The 25,125-nt window shown below is 40.5% G+C and overlaps 1 protein-coding gene and 1 long non-coding RNA gene across 5 annotated transcripts in view; both read right to left on the bottom strand.

The window, feature by feature from the left end:
* MIPOL1 (mirror-image polydactyly 1) overlaps window positions 1–25,125 on the bottom strand; it is a 254,510-nt gene that overhangs the window by 142,369 nt on the left and 87,016 nt on the right. For all 4 annotated transcript variants that reach the window (XM_048485912.1, XM_048485911.1, XM_048485909.1 and 1 more), the window contains 3 exons: window positions 19,628–19,757; window positions 16,127–16,160; window positions 15,697–15,867 (listed from right to left, as the gene is read on the bottom strand). In XM_048485912.1, the coding sequence (XP_048341869.1) occupies window positions 15,697–15,867; window positions 16,127–16,160; window positions 19,628–19,757 (335 nt within the window). The remainder of the gene's footprint in view (window positions 1–15,696; window positions 15,868–16,126; window positions 16,161–19,627; window positions 19,758–25,125) is intronic.
* LOC125426989 lies at window positions 10,319–14,361 on the bottom strand. Its single transcript, XR_007243616.1, has 2 exons — window positions 14,238–14,361; window positions 10,319–12,274 (listed from the first exon to the last, which is right to left on the bottom strand). It is a non-coding gene; the product is annotated as an uncharacterized LOC125426989 (long non-coding RNA).

The following is a 25,125-nucleotide window of genomic DNA, read 5'->3' as shown; positions in this document are numbered from 1 at the left end:
GAGGGGAAAAAAGGGAGGGGCTGTGGCATCAGTGGTAGAGTGGGGCTTGGCATGCAGAAGGTCCAAGGTTCAATCCCTGGCATTTCAAGGTAAAAGGACAAGGCAGCAGGTGATGGGAATGGCCTTAACCCATGACCCTGGAAAGTTGCAGCCAGTCTGAGTAAACAATACTGACTGTGATGGACTGAGAATGGGATTCAATATAAGGCAGCTTCACATGTATTCGTGTATGGGGAAGAGAGAATAATGTGTGCTGCCCTGGGCTCCTTATGAAGGGCAAGATAAACATGAACACAGGACTTGGTCCAACGGTGACAAAAAATTAGATCAGCTACTTATCTTATCAATATTTGATGTCCTGTGCAGGATTTTTCGTAAATTAAAATTTGACTACCTGTTCTTCCAGTAAAATGCAGTGTCTGAGCACATTTGTAGTTATTTTATTGCATGCAGGACCATGGTACCTGGCTATGTGTCTACTGAAATTTGCTCTCCCTTTACATGCTTAAGTAAGCAACCAATGACAGTCAACAATAACATTTCATTTATTCTTTAAAAAGAGTTCTTAATTAAATAAATCCTGTCAATCAGAGCTCACTCTTTCCCTCTTTCATACAGTGTCGTATTTAAGCACTGTACACATTAAAAATGCCCCATTTTTTTGGACCAGGTGGCCATTCAGCAACATAAAAGTATGATATGTTAGCTAAATTTGTATTTTTTGTGGGTTTTCCGGGCTGTCTGGCTGTGGTCTGGTGGATCTTGTTCCTAATGTTTCGCCTGCACCTGTGGCTGGCATCTTCAGAGGTGTATCACAGAGGGAAGTTACAGTGTGTAACAGACTTTCCTCTGTGATACACCTCTGAAAAAATACCAACCACTGGAAGAAGCTGAAGCTGAAATGTTAAAGAATTAAAGATCCCTGAACTCCTTCTAACCTTCCTACCAACCACTTGTTTCTAACGTTTCACCTGCATCTGTGGCTGGCATCTTCAGAGGTGTATCACAAAGGGAACAGAGTGTTTAACAGACTTCCCTCTGTGATAACACCTCTGAAGATGCCAGCCACAGATACAGGTGAAACGTTAGGAACAAGATCTGCCAGACCACGGCCACACAGCCCAGAAAACCCACAACTACCAGTTGAATCTGGCCGTGAAAGCCTTTGACAATATTTTGTATTTTGTGTTTTTTAGTTTATCAGATTTAATATCTCCCCCTTTCCCAGCACAATGCCAGGCTCAGGGCAGCTAACAATTAAATGCATACACAAAATCAACATTTTCAATAAATAACTATATCATTAAAACTATATCATTAAAACTACCACGTTGTTTATCAGATGTTGTTTATCAGACCCAATTTAAAACAATGTATTCAGTTCTTACATCCTCCCTTAGTTTGAAAATTTTTCTAGTTCTTCTAATAGAAGAAAAAGGGAGGGGGAAAAGCTGTGTGGGGGGTGAGGGGTGGGGGGGGGAGAGTTGGGAGATCAGGAATATTGATAGCAGGCCATAACTGCCTCAACTAAATGTTTGATGGAACATGACTGTCTTACAGAGCAACTTTAATCAACTCTTTGTTGGTTGGTAACTTGTGATAATCCATTTATGTAGATTAAGCACAATGATTTGCATTTGCATAATCAGCATTGCTTATGCATAGTGCAAAAGGTGGGTGTGCAAGACAGATGTGTAATGCCACAGAGCTCAATGAACACAAAAATTGCTAAAGCCTAGTTGAGTATACAGCTACTTCAGAGAAAACATTCAGCTTAATATGTTTCTTCTCTAACCATTTCTTTTCCATGAAACATATGTACCCATAATTCATGCAGGGTATATTTTGTATCTATGTGTGTGTTTATAACCATATCATTTTGTTTGGTTGAATGCCACCAGTGCAAGTTGATGGACAGGAAAACAAAATTCTGTAAACAATCTGGCATTATAATGAGCTGGTTTTCAAATAAGCTTCCACGGATTTTCTTAAAATCTATATGCAAACAGTACTATTGTCTAAAAGTTAAATTGACAGTTAAAACACAAAAGGTCAGGCGTATTGCAAACTACTGTCACATTCTTTCAGTAAACAAGTATCACAGAGTCTGATGTCACAGCCACCACAGAACTGTGTTATTTGTTTCTGATCAGGTGCTTCTATTTGTATATAAGTGTCTGTTTGCCTTTTTTACATATTATACTCTCAGTTGCACTGACAACTGCTTCAATTATTAATTTGTCAGTGTGCAGACAGACCACAAGAAGCAGAAAGCTTCTTACTGAAAAGCTTCAATACTGACAAAAACACAATACTTGGACAATACACTGGAAACTAATAAACCAAGAAGATGCTTTCCAAGTTTTGGAACAATACTTTTGAAAAACACAAATAGCAAAATTACTATTACAATAAACTTTTACATGATTGATCTTAATGGGGCTAATCACGAAGTGTGAATTTAAAGAATTAAAACAAACAAACAACCGAGCTGGCATTAAGGTTAATTTATCCAATCACATAGTAGTGCTTTTTCTTGGACATGCCACTTCAGATTACAGATGGTTTATGGGTTTTTGTTTCGGTATACTTGAATGCACCAGGAAATGCTTTGCTATAGATACAAACTTTTAAAAGATCATTTTAATTCATTTGCTGTTTTATATAGTAGTACTGATCCTGGCCCCCAGGAAAGGAACCCTAGTTTTTTCTTTGTGATCCTTGTCCTTTGAACCCATGTGTAAAAAAGAGATCACCTTTTTCTCCTTGGTCTCCACTAGTTTCTCCAAAGCTGATTCTCTGAACATCAGTCTACCTGTGAACTGTTCTGTTGAAAGGCTGGCCTTGGTTAATGTATCAGCTTTCCAATTTTCAGCCATAGGTTTCTTCATATAAGCACTGTACCTGCCTGGGATCACACACAGAATCTCATCATATCTTGTGAAGCATCTGCAATGAATTTTGAAGCCCTCTTCATTGTTCATAAGGACCATCTGAGGAAGACTGGGTCCACCCATTGATCTTGCAGTAAGTCATTTTCCCAAACCACAGAGACCCTGGCAAAATTTGACAAGACTGCCAATGCTCTAATAGCCAGCAACATGGCTTCATGTGCTTTCTTAAGACCCTGTTTGTTCTTGTGGTCTAGGGAGTCCTTGAGAACCTTCTCCCACTCCTTTAAAAGGCTTGCTCTTGAATGGAGGGCCACCACTGAGACATCCACTAGTACTAGTGGCTCTTAGCAATGACTCCAGGGAGGTACTGTTGCCGGAAGAAGCCCACTCCTTTTTGATGACTGTATTGAAATGGTCTGGAAAGGGCCAGCCAGAAACAGGTTTGGCTGGCTGCTTGAAAGATTAACAGAAGCAGAATTCTTAGTATCCTGGTTCTTAGTGTCCTAGTTGGTACCTGATGATACTAATAACCCATTTTAGGAGCCTTAGGTAGTGCTCCCTGGCAAACAGTTTGGTGGAACTGTCCTATGACTCTTAATCTCTGGATCACTCTCCCTTCTCCCTATGTGAGCTCATAGCTTCAGATCTAATAGAAAGGAAATCCTCAAAATCCAGCTACATCTCACAACATTTCAAATGTTGAGAATTTTTGTGGGCTTTTCTGCGTTGCCTTGGAGAGGGTTGATTAGACAGAGCCCACTTCCTCCAGATTGCTGGACTGATCAAGAGAGGGAGATTTCCTTGCTCTTTTGGCTGCCTTTTCAGTCAGTTCACCTGAAGCTGCTTGGGTGTGTCGCCCATGCTTGCTGCCTTGCCTGCTGGTTTTGTAGGGACAGCGAAAAGGCTTACAGCTCCCCCTTGGAACATCACAGTTAGGGTCCAAGGTGGGGTGGAAATTTGCTGGGCAAGATGCCACCACCATTATGGGGTTTCCCACCAAAACATTTCCCACCATATTCATGACTGCAATTTGCAGTATGAAGGGGGTTTGATGTGGGCTCAGTTCCTACCAGATCTCCCAGAAACCTCCCATCTTCTGACATAGAAGGCTGCTCATTGCTGGTGCTGGCCTTGCTGCCTCGCTCTGATATATGTTCTGCGGTGCAGGTTGTGCTAGGCTTGGGAAGTTCTGTTGTCTCCTGGCAGCCCTGAGGTCCTGCCAGTGAGATAGTCAGGTTCAGTTTTGCTCCAGTGTACTGGAGTGACCTACCCTGGCACCCTTCTTGATTGTGTCTCTTCAAAGCCTAATAATCCAGGCGTGGAGGACCTTTCTTTTCCTTGTCGTCCACTGCAGGAGTTGAGGAAACTGGAATAAAAGAATAACTGCTCTTCATTTTAGCCATGAAGATAATGCTAGTAGTGTATTTCTATTCTCGTACAGTGGAACTCAGACTAGTGAGCGGTCTAACTGTAGGGCTAGCCGAACTGGATGGGCCAGCCCACCCTACAATCCAGGAGAGTAGCAAAAAATTTTGCATTACCCTGCCTGAATAGTTGGTGGTGTGACCTAACCAGTCTGGATGATGGAGCCCCATCCATTGACATGGATGCTAAAATTAAAGGGTTGTAAGCCATCTTAATTTGCAACCCCCTCCCCCTTATTGGCTTTGTAGTATCTACCAGTACTATTAAAACATTACAAGTCTACATGGAATAGGTTTCCTTGGCCTTGTACACTTAAAAAAAAAGTCATTTGGACTGGAGGAAACCAGAAAGAAAGAATGATAGTTCCTTCTCTGATTTCCCCCATTCTCAATTGCACAGAATCAGGTTTTCTTCACAGGATATCATTTGGTGTTGAAATATTATGAGTTTTAGAACAAAGTACTTATTCAAACACAATTGCAATAAGGAAATGTTTTATGGACCTCTACTTTAAACTATGAAGTATTTTTCCATCATGTAAATTATGAAAGAAAAAGGAACTCTGCAAAAAGCATGAGTCATTCATTAAATGTTTTCATATACACAAAAACAAAATCCTGGGAAACGGTGGGGGGTGGGGGGTGGAGGAAGTGTTTAGGATTTTGTACAAAACATTAGTACTGAATGGAGCTTATTATGCAATCTTCAATGCTTGATGGATTCTTAATTTATCCAACAAAGCAGTTGACATGGGGGCGAAGTACCACCTTGATTGAAGTGATTGAAAAGGTCAGTTGCACAGGAGTTATGTACATGCTTCTACATATGCAAGTAACTGCTAGATTTTCTTTTCAGGTTGCATACAGAATTAGCAATATACATTTTTACTTTGAGCTGTAATACTACATTGGTACTACTTCTAAACATACTGATGTAAGCTGTCAGCAATATAAACCATTTTCAGTTTCCTCCCAAGGTTGACATTAAATATTTAAATAGATTCCAAAAAGTGGTTAGGGATTCTGATCCAGATGAACTTAGAGCTTAGCACCATTACAGAAGAGTCAAATAGCAATTAATCTAACAATCTTTCATGCAAATTTAAGGACATTACCTAGAGTAATTTTCAGAAGGGGAGCGGCCCTTCAGCATCAGAGAGATGAATTTCCATGTTAAAAATTAATTAATTCTTTTAATTAAATACGCGGGTTAATTGTGTCTTCAAATGCTATACAGAAATTGATTTTTGCAAATTCTACACAATACCATTGTGTGAACAAGCACAACAGGTGATTTTGCAACACAAACAGGGTAAAATTTGTCACAATTTGTCACTTTAAATGGGAGATTAATTAAAAATGTGCAATCAGTTTTAAACTTGTCATTCATATCTGCATTCATGATTATGAAATTTAAATATTATAAAGATTTAAATATTATATTTTCTCCCCAGGATCTTATCTTATCTTTCCTTCAATTTGTAGAATAGACAGTCTTATGATACTCATTGGTTCTATTCACATATTTAAAAAGAGATTTTGATCAACCGATTTGGATCCAGCAATTCATCAGCAGAAAGTGTGAACAGATGCTTATTCCCCTACCCCCCCCCCCGGATATATGAGCCAATAGTCACTCAGCCAATAGGTGTTCCCAGATGTTCACTCTTGCATTTTCATACATACCAGTTCTAGAGCTGATTTCAGTACATGCACAGAATTCCAGAATGCATGTATTTAATGAAGGTAACAGATCCATGTACACAAAATAATGGGTCTGTCTTGATAGACAAGAAAGGAAGATGTACACATTTAAGTTTCTATACACAAGTCACCACAGAATCGAAGATTATCACCAAGATTAACCTTGACTGGTATCATATTCATTATTTTATGTTGCTTATTCTTTTATAAGCTGTATAACAATTTATTTTGCACCATTTCAAAGGTCAGCCTTCTTCATTAAAATACAGCCTGATTATGTTAACTGGATATTTGTCTGTTAGGCTTCCCAGGCTGTCTTCAATACATAATAAAGACCTAGGTTTCTGTAGTTATTTTTGAGAAAATGTCTGGTAGCCAATCTTAATTACCAGCAGCTTCCAGAAATACCAAGGTTGGCATTTTAATTTTATAGAGTATTTCTTTTCACCTTCATTCCACTTTAAGGGCAGGAGTGACTCACAGGACTATCTAACAAGGAGGGGTTTTTCACAGGAAATATCTTTGAGCCTATGCTCTACTGCATTCACTCCTCCCATACCTGATTAGCCCATGCTCCATATACCAGACACAGGAAGCTACCAGCAGAACAGGGAGAGATCTTGCTTATGCTGTAAAATTGGGGTGGAGCATGCTTTAAGTAAGTCAGAGAGGTTCTAGGATGCAAGCAGCCAATTACGTACTTCTCTGTATTTCTAGCCCACTCCATTCCATTCCAAGTGCTGAGTGCTGGAAACAACTGGCATGAATTCAAACTATGAGGTTACATCCAAGGGGCACATTTAGATCTAACCAACCTTTTAAAATAAAACTACAACACAGAGAGAAACATCTGTAAAAATTCATTTTATTTGATGAAAAAAGACTACATTTGAAGTTAAATCCAATCCCACAAGCTAAAACTTCAGGATTTTGTTTCTTTTTAGTGCATGAGTTACTGTCCTAATGATATCCTTGTAGGAGCCAGCATGGTGTAGTGGTTAAAGTGTCAAATTAGGATATGGGAGATACAGGTTGGGATTCCTATGACAGCTTACTGGGTGACCTTGGACCAGTGACACTCAGCCTAACTTATGTGACAGGGTTGTCATGAGGATAAAATCGAGTAGAGAAGGAAGATGTAAACCACTTTGAGTTTTCATTGGGAAGAAATGCAGGACAAAAAAGAAGCTAATAAACAAACAAACAAATAAAATGACATTTCAAGTTCAGAATTTCTGGAGAATTTCTAACCTGTGGAGTTTTCCTAGTCCCTGGGCTCAGCATTTACAACTCCTGTTGTCTGCTTGTGATTTAAAGTCTGGGATTGCACAAAAGAGCTAGACTTTGGTATGAGCCTCAAGGTCAAGGCCCTTTCCGCACAGGTGCTGGGGGCGAGCATTGTCATAGTTTATGCCGGCGCACCCCAGCGGGACCGTTCGAATGCTAATTACCTCCCATCGCCTTCTGTTGCTTTGTGGAGGCCAGGAGACACCCCCCCCCCCGGCCAGAGCGATGACTCTGGAGAATGAGGCCGGGGGGGGGGGGGTGTCTCCTGGCCTGCACAATGCAACAGAAGGCAACCGGAGGTAAGAAGCGTTTGGGAGGGCCGGGGAGAAACACCAGCTTCCACCTGGTGCTGTTCACATGGCATTGAATGGAAGCCAGCGTTTGCAAAAAACCTTGCTCCCCAAGCGAGGTTCGAAAACACCGTTTGGGTGGGAACCGAGTGCCGCTGCAGCGATTTGGCAGTAGCGGCTGTGTGAACGGTCTCCGCCAAAATGGTGTTTTACCGGCCCAACACTGCTGCTTTTGGCCTGTGCGGAAAGGGTCCAAGAATAAAAGGACTCTTAGTCCTCAGCTTATAATCATCTGTCAGCTGTGCTGCCAGACTCAGAATCACCTTGGGTCTTTATAGCCACCGCCCCCTAGGAAGACTGTCCTTAGTGCCCATTTATGAATTTCTGTTTAAATTGGGGAAGAGGGGGTAGAATCTGTATATTTTGTAAGTAACCTGCTTTGAGTCCCCATAGTAAAAGAAAAGTAGGATGATAGTCTTCTCTTGGAGAGGACATGCCTCATTATGTTCCCTGTTCATATGTGTTTATTTATAACTTGTGAAAACTCTTAACACTTCACTTGCATTGGCAAGATGACTGGCAAATACAGAATTAAAATCACAATGAAAAAATACACATTAAAATCAGTTTTATATTTACAGTCATTTGCAGCAGTTAGCAGCAGGCCCAATAACGTCATTGGACTTGGCGCACAGAAGGCTAATTACAATGAAGATGTTGGCTAACAGAGAGTAGCAGTGGCGTAGTGATTAAGAGCAGGTGCACTCTAATCTGGAGGAACCGGGTTTTATTCCCCGCTCTCCCGCTTGACCTGTGGAGGCTTTTCTGGGGAATTCAGATTAGCCTGTGCACTCCAACACATGCCAGCTGGGTGACCTTGGGCTAGTCACAGTTCTTCTGTGCTCTCTCAGCCCCAGCTACCTCACAGGGTGTTTGTTGTGGTGGGGGGGGGGGAAGGGAAAGGAGATTGTCAGCCCCTTTGAGTCTCCTTACAGAAGAGAAAGAGGGGGATATAAATCCAACTCTTCTTCTTCTTTTCTTCTTCTAATAGTAGACCTGATTAATACAGAATGTGGACTGCAGAATAATGTTTATACTTGTGGAAGCTTTTCTTTGTATACCCAATAATTTATAAATATACTCACTACACATGCGAGCATAATAAGGGCTTGTGTGCCCATGGAATGAAATACTGTTATGTTAATGTGCAGATGGACCCAATGCAAAAGGTAAGTATATTTAATAGTGACAGAGAACATGTGTCTTACATTTATTATATAGTAATTCAGTACTGTGAAACTCAGTAACTAGAACTTGAAGAACACCTTTTCCAAAAACTTTCCCAATTTCAGATCTTAAACCTATCACACTTACATTTCATTTTAGTAACTTCCAAGAATAACAAGGTAATGCAGTACTGCATCCTTTTACTAGTGAAGCACATAGATTCCTAAATCCAGGTGAAGCAGTTCCTAATTCTTCCCCACTCCACTCCACCCCACCCTGTCTAATAGCTTTTAAAGAAAAATCCCTTACTGCATCTCACAGGTGTAGCCCTTCGGTGAGAAATGCTCACTCTCCTGTGGCGAGAATGCTTGAATGCTTTCTGAACTGCAGAAAAACAGTGATTTCTTTGGCCTCTCCTTGGTAAACTAAGCTGGCAGAAAAGTTTGTTCTGAAGCTGACCCAGAAGTCTAATTGATGATTTATTGGTCACCAATGACCTGCTTTATCTGACAGGATGGCCTGTCACGTATAGGGCTTCTAAGACTTTGTTCTCTCAACAACGGGCACAGCAGCAGGTCTGTTGCCAAGCGGTGCCACAAACAGGAGAAGAGGGCCTTGTGCTCATTTCAGATGAGCTATTGGGCAAGTGCCAATTTTGCTCATGAACAGCTATAAGCATGTTCCTGCAAAGCAGGATGTGATCAAACTATTCAAAGCTGGAAAACCAGGTTTGCTTGCCAATTACGTTATTGCTTCAGAACAGAGTATTAAACAGACAGCGCCACACCGGCCATGAAACAATTGTTTTTCTTTTGACAACAGATTCTACAGGTTCATGTCTTTGACTGCATTATACCTTAATTACCAGTAAAAAAAAGCCACACGCTGCAGAAGGAAACACACCTATGTAAAAACATTTAAAGACCCTATTAAAAGTAAAAAAAATTCATTACTTTGCCTCCCCCCAAAAAGGGAAAGAGAAAGCTAGTCGTCCCTTCCTCAGTTACCTAGTTTCAGCTGCCAAGCTTCTCTCGTGTTAACATTCCTGTCCAGAAGGTGTAAATGGCAAAGGGCCAGCAATGACTCTGAGATACTTCATCATACTGCCCACTGCTGGCAAATAAATTTCCTTTAACCATTAGCTGTTAAAATTCGCACTTAATTAGAACTAGAGCTCCATCTGCAATTCTTTTTTAAAAAAATTGTACATCATTAAAAAAATGAAGATATGGCTTCGTTAAGTACATTCTTGCTGTTTCTGGTATATTCACACTACTGTTTCCCTTGCAAGGTATAAAGTCATAAAGAAAATTCCATGGCATAACTTTAGATGCCTTTGCTAACAAAAGCCTTGGCAGTTGAAAGTAAATGGCTGACGGTTTCTTTTTAAAGGGCTCGGGAGTTAGGCTGCTGTCAATGTTTAGCTACGCTTTTAGTTGTTTGTTGTTTTATTCACTTGAAAAAACATTCAAAAAGTAGTATCAAATATTTGAGTTTAAATACCATTTTATTTGTTTTTGCACGTACAAAAAGTAGTTTGCATATTTGCTGAGCAATCTACTGAATGATCTCAGATTGCAAACACAAGTACCATTCATCCCAGTGATAATAATGCCCATCATTCTGTAAAGACACCAGTTATGTTTAAAATTTCATATAACAAATGCATATATAACTGCCTGGGGCTCTGCTAGAACCTTCCTGACTCTCTGTTCTGAGAACTCACCCACTTTTAAAGTATTTCAATAGAACTAATTTCAAATAAAATTAGGATTTAAGATATGCAAGTGCACAAGTGCATGCTTATTATGGCATAATTAAAATGTAACAACAAAAGAATGCCAACCACACTTTATAGACTTTCTAAAATACAGACTGCTAACCTATAGCTGCATATTCAAAGATGACAAACAATTATTATACAATTACTTTCAAAGAATATTAATTACTGTCTGTGCAAACCAAATAATTACAGTTGTGTGGCTTGTAAAGGTTTTATTTTCTTCCTAACAGTCATATTCTATGATCAGGCACTTTGATTCCAGAGGATCCATGGTTGAGATCGTGGTCTATCCAAGGGACAGTCTGACAGCCTCTGTTACTACACATTTCCCATGAACTTCAAGAAACTACTGGAATTATAGATGCCAGCACAACCCTATGACAGCCTCAACCAACATCATGTGATTCTGGGGCCCTTTTGCTGGCAGGTAACAGGGCTTAAGAATCAGTATCCAAATGGAACATGATTGTAAGTAACCTATGCTAACTTGTCAGACGTCATGCAGCAATCTTAGGAAGGCAACCAAAGGGAATTATATTTAAACATGGGCTTTTATTTGAAGGCAAGATATCTATGAGCTTCCTCCAAACCACTAAACCGTTTATGCTTCTACAGGCACTGTTTATGCTTCCACAGGCAAGCACCACCAATTTGCACTAAAACACACACACAATCAGCACAAACCTATGCAGAGTTACTTTACTCTAAGTCCACTGGTTTCAATGGGCCTTCACTGTGTAAGTCTACATGAGGGTGAATCTGTTCTCAATTTTTGGTTCATTTATCATCATCTATCCTTGTGAAAAGCTTATTTCTCTCACACTGCAGGCAAACGGGTGTCTTATTTTGCAGATTCTGTTCTTGGAGGAACAAATGCCAAGGCCAGCAAGTGTTCTTGGCCATTAAGGACAGAAGTCCTCAAAGCAGAACAGCCAGTTCAAACCAATTCACCACAGAAGAATCAGCACAATCAACAGCATTCCATTCAAACACAGGGGCTTCATCTTTTTCCTCAGTCAAGGGATAAATCCCCCTTCATTTTTTTCAGGTCACCTATGAGGTAGCTAAAATTATCCTCACTTGGTAAATGCCTCTGAAGAGCAATTAAAGCAGAAATGGAAACCAGAGTTTATATTTATATATTTATCTAATTTCTAGATTTTGAGAGACCCAGTGCTAGGTACATAACATTAGTTTGGCTTTGTACAACTGAGAAGTCAATAAAGTGCATCTCATTCTGAAGCAGAATGTGTATCAAGTAGACTAGTACTGCTGGGAATCAAATATTTGTAGTGCACTACACTTAAGATAAAAGTGGCATTTTATGGCCCACACTATCTACTTGAAACTTGATCCATGTGCTGCAGTGACATTGGTATAAGGTAGGTGCCAGGAGCAATACAGTTAAACAAATGGAGGAGGAATCCATAACTTAAAGCAAAGCTATGCAATTCTATGTAGAACTATTCCAGAACCCATTGATTTTAGTGGGCTTTGGCTGAAGTTATTCTGCACAGACACTGCACATTGTTAAAAAGATAAATTTCACAAATATCATTGAAGAGCACATTGCGATAGAAATAGTGAACAAATCAAAATTGCCACAAACCAAACATAAAAATCCCCTCTTCGTTTGTTGACATCTTCTCTCTTAGTTTCAGTGTTCTGTTTTAAAAATAAGATATGTAAGGAAAAGTTCCAAAAATATGATTCTACTGCGGGTGCTTTATACTAGAAAAACACAAAGGAACTGATAGCAAGAGTTTCAAACAGATTTTTGTAATGCTAGGTGTCTATTTTTCCATAATGTATTTTATCTTTGAACCATCTCAAACTTTGGTTGCAAGGCAGCCTAGAAATAAATAAATATCAGTCTGGTACAGTATCTTCATAGTGTTGGATATGAACTCCCTTGAATAAAAGCATTCACCCCCCCCCCCCCCCCCGATTCTCCGGCCTCACAGGAAACCACTACTGAGGGCAAGGGACTCTCCAGAAAAAACAGGACATATAACACAAGGGGCTAATGTACAGAGGAACTGGATACTATAGCTCCCCCTTTTGAAGAGGACTGTGGCATCCCATGCAAATTTTCCAGAGTGCTTTTTGAGGGGGCTTCAGAATGGAAGAAATCTCATATCACACACACACACCCATGTGCGTGAAAATGACCTGAACTCATATTACGGGCATCTAGGAAATGACATCTAGTATTTAGATTCCTTTAAAGGATTTCATTGTACAAGTGGAAGACTCTCTCCTACTCTAGGGCAGCTCCTCACTCTGTTCCTTTAGTTTTCCAGAATTACACATTATATTGCTTTCCTTTGTTCTTTCATTTCAGTTTACAGTGGATTCCTAAAACAAAGACTGGAACTGGAGCACAGTTTGTTGCACCTGTCAACTGACTTCCATCATTGTCTCTTTACATTATTAAAGTATATTTGCAAATTGATAAACCACTGCAAAACTTGCTATGATGAGACATTATCATGTCAATATTCTTTTTTGATAAAGTGGTATACCATGGCATTCATGTATAACCCATGTTTCTTTTTAAGAGATATTTTATTTCTATTTTTAAAAAGAGGGAATTTTGGGAAATAGTTCCAATCAATTGTGCATAGGGATCAAATGTCATGTAACATGAACATCCTACCTTTCTGACAGTCTGGCCAGCAGCAGTGGGGGGGGGGGGGGGGACTGGAGCTTAATTTCAAGCATTGCTAAGTTATTTCCAGCTATGTGGTAGGCCCCCAAAGAGACAATATACAAATAATATCCAGAGGTGGGATCCAGCAGGTTCTCACAGGTTCCCGAGAGTAGGTTACTAATTATTTGTGTGTACTGAGAGGGGGGTTACTAATTGGTGATTTTGCCACATGATTTTTGCCTTAGTTACGCCCCTCCTCTCAGCAGTAGCACACAGAACTTGAAGCACTCTAGCAGGAGGTGCACCAGTGTGCATGACAGCCTGCGCCTGCGTGCATTCATTTCCTTCCCAAGGACTGGCGCAGGGGCTGCGTCCTTGCCACAGCCCCGCCCAGGAATGCCCTGCCCTTGGAATGCCCGGCCACACCCTAAAAGATGCGTGTCCCGTAGCCCCATTGGCCCTACGCATACAGTTTGAATCCACTACGATGGGAACCTGTTACTAAAATTTTTGGATCCCACCACTGATAATATCCCATTTTAGGGGATATAAGAAAAGAAAGGGATTTCAAAGCCTTTGGTCAACTTGTAATTAAGGTTTTGTTTGAAAGAAGTGTATAAGTCTTCAACCTGAGGCAGTCTGATAGCAGAAGAGAGGTAATGGTTAGGGTTAGCCCACTGGAACTTGATTTTTACCTCAAGGATTACATTTGGATTGTGATTCTTTCTCTATTTTTTCAATTATGCCAATGTATTTTCCAATATTGCAATATCACACATCATAAAAATATAATTATTTTGAACAGTGTCTTTATATATTTCTATTACTTCTCTGCAGTAATTCCTAGAATAGATTTGTGTGTATGAAAGTTTTCAAAAAAAGTTGTATGTTCAACAGAAAAACAATTCATTTTCAAAATGAAGAGAAGGGGAGGGGAGTGTCTACCAGTGAAGCTTTTTACAAAATAACATGGACTTACTTAGCCAAAGCAGCATCTCGTTCTTCTATGACTGCATTCATTTCTTCAGCCATTATTTTCTTTTTGCGTTCCTGAGTCCTGTATATTAGTTAGACAATTACAGCTCCAGTCCTTCGTATAGCCATCCCAGTGTCTGCATTGTTTATTCTGTTCAGTAATTCCTGTAATGTCTACCAACAGCATTATATGTTAGTCAGACAAGAAGTTTTAATATATTTTATTTAATATAGGGTTTTAATTAATGGGCACGGCATGTGAGATTGTATGTAAATGGGTGACTGGAAGTAGAAGTTATTGAATTTTCGCATACTGTGGCTTCAAAGATGCTACATTATTAAGTGTATGTCAATTCTTCTTTTTCCCACATCTTGAGTTCACTGAAACCCACTCCAATTGGAACTTAAGCCTCTAAGATACTCAAGACTGACATCAAGAAATCTCCTCAGAGAATGGCTTACCATGTCATTTTTCTTCCAGAGTTAATATTTTCTAAGCCTAGAAAAGAGAAGAGGGACACAGAAAGCGAGACTGGAGCTTAATTTCAAGCATTGCTAAGTTATTTCCAGCTATGTGGTAGGCCCCCAAAGAGACAATATACAAATAATATCCAGAGGTGGGATCCAGCAGGTTCTCACAGGTTCCCGAGAGTAGGTTACTAATTATTTGTGTGTACTGAGAGGGGGGTTACTAATTGGTGATTTTGCCACATGATTTTTGCCTTAGTTACGCCCCTCCTCTCAGCAGTAGCACACAGAACTTGAAGCACTCTAGCAGGAGGTGCACCAGTGTGCATGACAGCCTGCGCCTGCGTGCATTCATTTCCTTCCCAAGGACTGGCGCAGGGGCTGCGTCCTTGCCACAGCCCCGCCCAGGAATGCCCTGCCCTTGGAATGCCCGGCCACACCCTCGTCGTGTCCCGCCCAGCCCCATTGGCGCTACGCCACAGTTTGAATCCCACCACCATGGGAACCTGTTACTAAAATTTTTGGATCCCACCACTGATAATATCCCATTTTAGGGGATATAAGAAAAGAAAGGGATTTCAAAGCCTTTGGTCAACTTGTAATTAAGGTTTTGTTTGAAAGAAGTGTATAAGTCTTCAACCTGAGGCAGTCTGATAGCAGAAGAGAGGTAATGGTTAGGGTTAGCCCACTGGAACTTGATTTTTACCTCAAGGATTACATTTGGATTGTGATTCTTTCTCTATTTTTTTCAATTATGCCAATGTATTTTCCAATATTGCAATATCACACATCATAAAAATATAATTATTTTGAACAGTGTCTTTATATATTTCTATTACTTCTCTGCAGTAATTCCTAGAATAGATTTGTGTGTATGAAAGTTTTCAAAAAAGTTGTATGTTCAACAGAAAAACAATTCATTTTCCAAAAATGAAGAGAAGGGGAGGGGAGTGTCTACCAGTGAAGCTTTTACAAAATAACATGGACTTACTTGCGCCAAAGCAGCATCTCGTTCTTCTATGACTGCATTCATTTCTTCAGCCATTATTTTCTTTTTGCGTTCCTGAGTCCTGTATATTCGTTCGACAATTACAGCTCCAGTCCTTCGTATAGCCATCCCAGTGTCTGCATTGTTTATTCTGTTCAGTAATTCCTGTAATGTCTACCAACAGCATTATATGTTAGTCAGACAAGAAGTTTTAATATATTTTATTTAATATAGGGTTTTAATTAATGGGCACATGTGAATTGTAAATTGACTGAGTGAAGTTATTGAATTTTCATACTGTGGCAAAGATGTACATTATTAGTGTGTCAATTCTTCTTTTTCCCACATCTTAGTTCCTGAAACCCACTCAATTGAACTTAAGCCTCTAAGATATAAGACTGACATCAAGAAATCTCCTCAGAGAATGGCTTACCATGTCATTTTCTTCAGGGTTAATATTTTCTAGCCTAGAAAAAGGGGACACAGAAAGCCTCATCAGTAGCATTTCCTTAGTGCAGCAAAATGAGTTCGCTTTTTAAATCTTTAGAACCTCAAGTAATTTCATTCTGGTAGTCTTTAGAGTCAACCATGACACTGAACATATTAAAGTGCCACCTGCTCTATTCCATCTTTCAATAATGCTCCATATCTTCAGTACCGACTTCAGAATGTTAAGTTATTAATGTTTACTACTACACATGACTACAAGGATCAATTGTTCATATGTGCTTAGATGAAGAAAGGCCCCCAGCGACAGGAGAGCGCAGGCACTTATATTTATTTATTTCTGGACTTACACGTTTCATCTGAAATTATGTATTTTAGTTTTGTTTGTTGCATTCCTAAATGAAAGAACACATTAGCACTCCGATCCTAAACATATTTACTTGGAAGTAAGCTTCACTGCCTTCAATGGATCTTACTTCCAAGTAAATTTGTTTAGCCTTGCACCAGACAAAACTTCTAATTCTGAACAGAAGGTCAGAAAATCAGACAAAACTTTATCTGAAAAGTCCACCCCCCACCCCCCGGAAGGTGATTGTATGGAGTCAAGTTAAGGGGGTCTCTATCCCTCAGTTCTGAAACCATGACACAACAGCCATACTCATTTTTATGAAAACTGTTTTTCTTTGGTTCTCATCTAAACTTGGAAAATAATTCTGACAACTATAAATGTACCAATACTGTACTAACTCTGTAACAGTAGTGAAAAATGGGGACGGGGGGGCGGGATTTGTCTTTTGATTGTAGCTTTTTTTGCTGAATTTCAAGATAATTTTGAAAATTTTCTAATTTTCTGGAACAGGTGTATCATATGAGAGTTGTGTAGGAAAGGACCTTGGAAATACATGTGTAACCTCTCTGTTCTGTATGCTGGATGCTTCCCTATTTTAACAAGAAAGATGCCAGGAGTAAGGAAGACATACCATCCTCAACCTAGTTATATGAGGTTAAAAAAACCTACACAGAAATAGTTTTATCGGATCTTCTTCCAATGGCACCTTCTGACACAGGACACCAAAGCCAACAGTTTAAAGAACATGATGGATACAGCTTGTCCCATTGGCATCTGCTTTCTTCTGTTTGCATGATCTTTAGAATAGAGAAATGATATCACATCCATCCTTTGAGTTGCAGACGTTCATTTTAAAAATCCTTCCACTTGTATCTTTTTTTAGTATGGCCATGCTGTGCTTCGAATTCAACCTCTCCGCTGACATAAGGGGCACCCACACCAGCTTAGAGGGCAAAGATAGTGGCATCCAGGTACCCCATCCAGGTATTCCCAAGCGGCCAAACCAAGCAAAGGTCACCCTTGCAAAGTTATGCTGCCATTGAGTTATGTTAGCATCCAAGTGGATGCTGGCATGGCAGGGGAGTGGGCCCGGGTGTTTCTAGGGCTGGAGCCAACATCAGTCAGCTTCCGCTTGGGCTTTTGAGCTAGGAACATTGACCTAGGACTTACATTGAGTCCTATGGAGGCCTTTTCAGGTGGCGGGGGGGGGGGTATTCTTTTTTGCTGCCTCCCCATGCCACCTGAAAGCCCTCTGGAGGTAGTGGCACCATCCCCAAACACTGGAGCCTTGTAGATTGGGGCAGTAAGACATTTAACATTAGCTACCTTAAATTCGGTATATGGATAAATCTGGCCTAAAAATACCGCATATAAATACATAAAACGGTTTAAAACTTTTTTTGAGCCTCCTTTCTATAATCGATGCCTAGCTTATATAAAGGTTTCCTGCAGATCACTCCCACAGGGCCGAAAGAAAAAAAGTAATGGTGCGTGAAATAAGCAGCTACTCAAATGATAATTCCTTTTTTTTCAACAGTGAGCATGGAATACACTTGAAAATAAGTTTCTACAATATCGGGTAACAATTTTATATGTCCAAGCTGTGACACAGTGGTGACGGCAAATAACTAATAAGCATGGCTATATGATCTGCTTTAGAGTTTGAAAAGTTGTTGGTTTCCAGCACTTATAGAAAAATGAGCTGAATGGTCTCCACCTTTTTATATTTTATGTTCACAATATTTTATGTGCACTGAACAAGAATGACAAACAGCAAATAGTGAGTGGTATGATAAACAGTGAATTTCACTTTATAACCCCATTGTGAAATATATGCTATTTCAAAGAAACAATTCAATTTAATTTTTTTAATGTTTTCAATTTACAGAGGATGTTGTGGAAGAGGATAGCATAGGATTTGATGCTGCTTCTTAATAAGCATTTTTTTCTGATGGAAAATGTCTTCTGCCACGAAGGTCTGATTGATTTTCTATACAGTGAAACTTCTGAACGACAGCCTTGTAGTCCAAGCACTGAACCCTTATATGAAATGTCACACTCCCCTGATTTATGCCTGAATAAAATCAATAGGCAGGTTTTTTTCTGCCCTAACATCCACCTTGATTTCTGTCTCAGGAGCAAAAATGGCTCCTGATACAAAAAAACCCCTCCATCAATAATACAAATGTTAAGAAATAAGTCAGTGAACTATTTACGAAACTCCTGTTGCCCAGAGTAACATAAATGTAACCCACATTCATATTTAACACAATGGGGAAGGGATAGATGTGGTGTTGATGCCATAGTGTAATTTCCCTTTACAACCAACACAATGATGTTACTTCCAGGTTCACACTGGAAGTGATGTGATGGGTTCCATAACCATTTCCATGTCCTCAGCCCAATAAAGCTTCTGCCAGTTGCTAGTGCTGAGATGGCAACCCCAACTGTGGTGCAGACATTGACCCCCTGGGGTTTTCCCCAGCTTTTCAATTATCTTTCCCAAATGTGCTTTGCTGTAAGTTTTGGGGAAATCACAGCAAAGCCTAAATGGCTGCTATGTGAGTGCAAAGCTGTGGATTTTGCAGGGTTTTGTTTTTCTACATTGCTATTGAAAATCATTATACAATTTGTTTATCAGGTTCTCAAAATTCCAAGCTTTCATGCTTTTTTAAAAAAAGAAATTTTCTGACCTTTTCATTGTGGAGATATAAGGGAACAGGCACATCTCCACAAGAGATGTGCTACAGGTGTACTCTTTTCTAAAAAACGGAAAGCTGTGTATTTAAAGGACCAGACAAACAGACTGTTACAATTACATTCAACTGCTGATTTAAAAACAACAACGACAACAAAAAGCCCTGGTAGCATGGGGGTAGCAGCTGCCAGATTCTAGGGTAGACAAACTATGTAATATGGAAGCCCTACTAATGCTGTGCTGTATCAGCAACTGCAGCAGCAACAAGCTACATAAGTCTATCCCTATGTATGACCCAAGTAGGAAATCTCTCTGCATGTGTGCATATACATACAGAGTGCATATTTATAATGTAAAAAAAAGGATGTCAGATAATTTCTTGCCTAAGGCAGTTGCAGAAATAACAACCATTTCATGTATAGCAGGATATATGTACGTACAGCTCAAAAGATTGCTCCGGTAGTTTCATTTGTTTATATGCTTCATCTCTTTCTTCATTAGCCAACTTCAATCTTGCCATTATTGCCTCATCACGTTCCTGTTGAGCAGAATGAATTTCTTCCACCAGAGCTGCAATACAGTCAGAATTTCACAAATGAACATGATGAATTCTCTTTTGGTATGCATCTGATCGCAGTAAAATCATGGTGTCTGTCCTTAGCAATCGTAGTTTGGTAACAACTGGTTCCTGTAACCATTTAAACATAATTAAATTTAAACATAATTTAATAATTTAAAAATAACCCATAATATAATTCAGAAAAGGCACATTTGAAGAACCAAATAAGCTTTCAATAAAAGACTTGCCTATTATCCAAACCAATACAATGCTAAGGAATCGAATGTCATGATGACAAACCCTTGATCAATGGAGGAGCAACTCTCACAAAGTGAGTCCTGCTGTTGCATTAGTGGGCAACATTCGATTCCTGCCTGCCTGTGGAGTAGCAGCGCCTTGGCACAACTGCTCTACAGGCACCCAGAAGCCCTCCTGCCCCCTCACCCCCAACAGACAGCCTAGGCCGCAGAACAGCTGATCTTTCTGCTTCCCCTTCCACCCACAAGACCCAGTCTGGGCCCATGGAGGGTCTGGCAGAACCCTTCCACCTTCCCCCATCCCAAATACCCAGGCTGGGTTGGAGGAGCAGCTGCTCTGGGGCCCAGCAAACTCCTCCAGCCTCCCCCACCCTCAACAACCAGTCTGTCCTGCGGAGCAGCCCACCAAAGACCTCAAACCTCCCCTCCACCCTGCAAAACCACCCGGGTCTGCAGATCAGCTGATCTATGGGCTACACATTCCCTTCCACCTCCCTCTTACCCCCCAAAACCAGCCCGGGCCGCAGATCAGCTGCTCTGTGGGCTCAGCAAAGCCCTCCTGCCTCCTCACCAATCCCCAGCCATCAGTGACATAACGCCAAGTGGGTGGGCGGGGGGGGGGGGGGGATGACGCACCGGGCACACACTGGTGTGGGGGCATGGTGGGGGCCTTCCAGGGCATGGCCAGGGGTGTGGCAGGATGCAGGGCACATATGTGCCCCAGGCAGTTCCCCCTCGCTCCGGCTGTGCCAGCCATCCCAATTCCACTCTCACTCCACTCTAGACTACTCCTTCCCACCCACCCTCAGCCTCATCTTTCAACACTCCCCACCCAATTCTCACCTTTCGACGCTCCCACCATTCCGTCACTTAGTTCCAACCCTCTCCCCACCCCAAGCCACTCCGTTCCATCCTCGCCCACCCAAGTCTCACCTTGCCCCCCTTCCCCCACACCAAATGGCTCTTCTCCCCCCTTCCCCTCCTCACCTTCCCACCTACTCAAGCCACACCTCTCCACTATCAAGTGAGAGACGGAGAACCAGATAAGTGGCAAGCATTGTGCCAGGGGCAGGGGGAAGGGCCTGCTACAGCCCCAGTAAAGCCCATTGCAGGGGAGATGCTTCCTCTGCTACCATTTGCTAGGGCCCATTGCATCTCCTCCCCTCAAGCTTTGCTGTAGTTTCATAATAAATCCATATGCCACTTCTTCAGAGACTGTTCAAAGTAGCTCACAAATTTCACACTCCAAAACTTTTAAAAATTGTATTAAAACAAGCATGGAGCTCACTATGGACAGAAATACCAACATAAACAATACACAACAACCTAAGAAGACAATTTTGAACAAGAAACATAAAACAGTACTCATAAAACAGCCCTCAGCTCATGCCATAAAAAACATCTACTAAAAGGACGGACAACTGTTCAATTAAACACCTGGAACAAGAGAAAGGTTTTTGCATGGCGCATAAATATAATGGCAAAACAAGAACCAGGCAAATCTCTAAAGTACTCCCCAAAATAGGCCACCCACCCACACACCCACACACACCCTTGTCTCTGATTGCTACCCTCCTGACATCTGAGAGGCGGGGGGACATAGATCGGGGCTTGGGAGGAGGATCTTAATTAACATGGGGGATTGAACTGGACATTATGGTTATGGAGTTAAAGTTAGGAAAAGTAGCTTTGACCTTCTTCCTGTGTTATCTATAACAGACAATTAATGGCACTATTGTGTTCAGGATCCCCATCCTTGCTCTCTTTCCCTGGTTGCCACTTGGGGGAGCATTGAAGCTCTAAGTGCGTAACATCATGATTTTTATTTTATTAGACATAATAACTGAAGCTGAATTGTAAGACCGGTACACTTGGGGGCAAGCAAGAGCTTGATTGCGGCTTCTGGCTTGACAAGTAATTCTATAATGATATGTACATGGAATAAGTTAGAGGATTCTTCAGGTTTGGGCTAAAAGTAGGAATTTTTTTTTGTCCTTCATAAACACTGGCAACAAAATATAACTAGTTCAACGCCTTTCATCAAGTTTGGTGTTTTTTAGCGAAATGTTGCTAGGCATATATTTTAATACTTTAATGTTAATACTTTTATCTGAGTTTATGTTGTTCCATTAATACTGCTTTGAAGTTGTAAATTACCATGAGACTTTCTGGGTGAGCAGTGACTAAAATGCAATGAATTAATGAATAATTTTGGGGGGTCACTTAACTATTCTAAATCATTTTTCTCCTCCAGTAATTTTCTATGCAGATCCTTATGCACTTCAAAAAAAAAGTATGCCATCATAAGAAGGAATAACATGGTAGATAGTGATCTAGGCTGATGATACTCATTAATTGGCTTGGGAGCTACACATGGCTTTTTGATATGCCACCTGTAACTGTTCTAAGTGTCACTCATCAGTGTGGCACCCATTGAATATTTCAGGAAAATGTGCAAGGCCCTTGCCCTGGAGGGCTTATGACTGGCAGGTGGTTTGCATTTTGAAACAGCTGCTCCCAGAGGTACTGGAGTATGGCTATGTTGCAAGCCTATCTTGGCTGTGGGCCTTAAACCTGGGATGGAAGCAAAGGGCCCACTGTTTCCAACAACGTTCCACTCTTCTCTTCAGCCTTCACTGTCATCCCAACATGTGGACAGCTAGCCCACAGTGCGGAGATAGCATTTTATTCCTCATTTTTGTTGCCTGCTTGCTTTCCTCTGGGTGTCTTGGCAGTCTCACTCTTTTTCTGAACTGCTGCACTTCATGTTGAGGAGAAATCAGTATGAAAGCAAAGCACTTCCCTTCACCTGAGAGCAAAGCACTTCCCTTCACTCCAGTTACTTGAGGGCTAGCTAAGATTTAAAAGTGGTAGGGAAAGGCAGCTCTACATGCATAGAGGTTTTAATTAACAGAATACTCTTAATACTAAATATATAAAGATTATATTTTAATTAACAAAGATTATACTTCTACATCATATTAATACCATGTTTCCCCGAATATAACACAGTGTCTTATATTAATTTTTGCTCCCAAAGATGCACTATGTCTTATTTTCAGGGGATGTCTTATATTTCTGTATTCTGTTTGTCAGGCATGCTTCCATACAAAAACTTTGCTACGTTTTACTTTTGGGGGATGCCTTATATTTTGCACTTCAGCAAAACCTCTACTACGTCTTATTTTCTGGGGATGTCTTATATTCAGGGAAACAGGGTATTATTGTGCTTGTGCATTTTGTGGGGTTACGTACAAGACATTCAGTAATCATGGTGCTCTTTTGGTTGACGGTAATTGTGAATGTGGCTCTCCACAACCCATGGAGTAAGTAGAACTGGTTTAGGGTACAAATGGTTGAACCTGACAGACCATGAGTTTACAACATAGGGCTACAAACACATAAATCAATCTGGGTTTGTAATTAAAGAGTTGATCTGAGATTGGAGAGCAAGCTTTAAACCCTTACTCTGACTGTATAAAACTGGGTGATCTTGGGCCAGTCTCTATAACTTCCTTCCTTCCTCCCTTCCTCAGCCAGACCAAACTTAAAGGGATGTAAAAATGAAGTGAACCATATATATATCACATTGAGTTCCTTAAAGGAAGGGTGGGAAAAATGAATGTATGGACAGAAGTCACTGCTATCTGTACAAGTCTAGAACAGCAACAATTTAAGAGCAATATTCTAATCCCTGCTTATTTATAAAGGTTGCTTGCTATCTTTCATCTTAACCACTTTACAATTTATGAGGAGAACATGGAGGGAGAGGCTGTCAAATGTCAGTTACTTCAACACAAGCATCATTTTCAAGTCTCCAAGGATTGTTGCCATTTAGTCAGCATTACTAAGGCCACACATGGAATTACTTCGTTGGCTGCAGCACAAGCTTTTATAGATTAGGGTGCTAGTCATAGTCTCTGTCTAGTCAATGGAAGCTTATGAAAGAACAAAATCTTGTTCGTCTTTAACAGCCCACAAGGCTCATGTTTATTTTTACTGCAGCCATCTAAAAGCTCCCTTTGGAAATGCTTTGCTTTTTGGGTAGTCAGAGTTCAGATGCATCGACAAGTTGGCAAGGATTTAGATGTTGCCCAAATGAGATCAGTTAATGAAGACAGCTATAATATTTGACATGTAAAGTTTTTTTTGGGGGGGGGCGGGTGTGAGTGGTGAGTACATCAAAGTACACAGACCACAGACCACAAAAGAAGCCACAACTATTTTAAAGAGTTACATCAGGGAAAATTGCAGAAAACATAAAATGAGAATTGTAGAGCATTCACAATACCATATAAAAGATGATACAATGGATGCAAAAGGCTAAGTAATTAATAGAAGAGTTACTTGGTGCAATCTGATAATAGGAATTCTCAACTGAATAAAAATATGATGAACTTGCCCACTGACAGATTTTCTCAAGTTGAAATTGTTGCTTGAGGGTATGGGACAGAAGAGACCTCAGGTTTTATCTGGATTCAATTGTGAGACCTTGAAGCTTGACTCAAAACATAATCATAATCTGATACTATGTAAATGAGGCTGGTAGGTAGTTTGAGATTGCACAAATTAACAGTTTTGTTCTCATGCAGTGGCCAACTAATATTCCAACTTCAGTTCTTGGATCTAGTTTTCTTCTTCTCTCTTTGAGAATTTGTACCTATGTTTTTGCTCCCAATGGCTTCAACAGTTTTAAACTGGGTTTCTTCTTATGCCATATTTCAAAAGGAGTCATTCCAATAGGTTTGCATGGTGTTCTGTTGTAGATATACAGCTGTATTGACAGCTTCTGTCTAACAGGTGTCAAGTAGTCCAGCCTGCATTAATAAACAATGTGCAGTTTCAAGTATTGTATGATTGAAGCATTCTGCTAGAACATTTTGAGGAGATGAGTATATCACTGATCTTGCATGCTGCATACCTTCTTGTTCTAGGTAATTCTGGAATGTCTCTATTAGGTCATGCTGTACTGTCTCTCCAGTAGAACAGAAAACATCAATTCTCAGGCCCCTTCTGCATAGCAAATGTATAGCGGGTTGCAGTCAAAATAAAGTAACCTGATTTCCTGTTTTCACGTTTGCATGCATCCATCCAGGCAGCGATTAGAGTCCATGGAAACAAT

Source organism: Sphaerodactylus townsendi, linkage group LG02 (genome assembly GCF_021028975.2).
Source record: "Sphaerodactylus townsendi isolate TG3544 linkage group LG02, MPM_Stown_v2.3, whole genome shotgun sequence".
Classification (NCBI taxonomy): Eukaryota; Metazoa; Chordata; class Lepidosauria; order Squamata; family Sphaerodactylidae; genus Sphaerodactylus; species Sphaerodactylus townsendi.
Note: the sequence above shows the minus strand (reverse complement) of the source record. Positions and strands in the feature narration are given on the sequence as shown.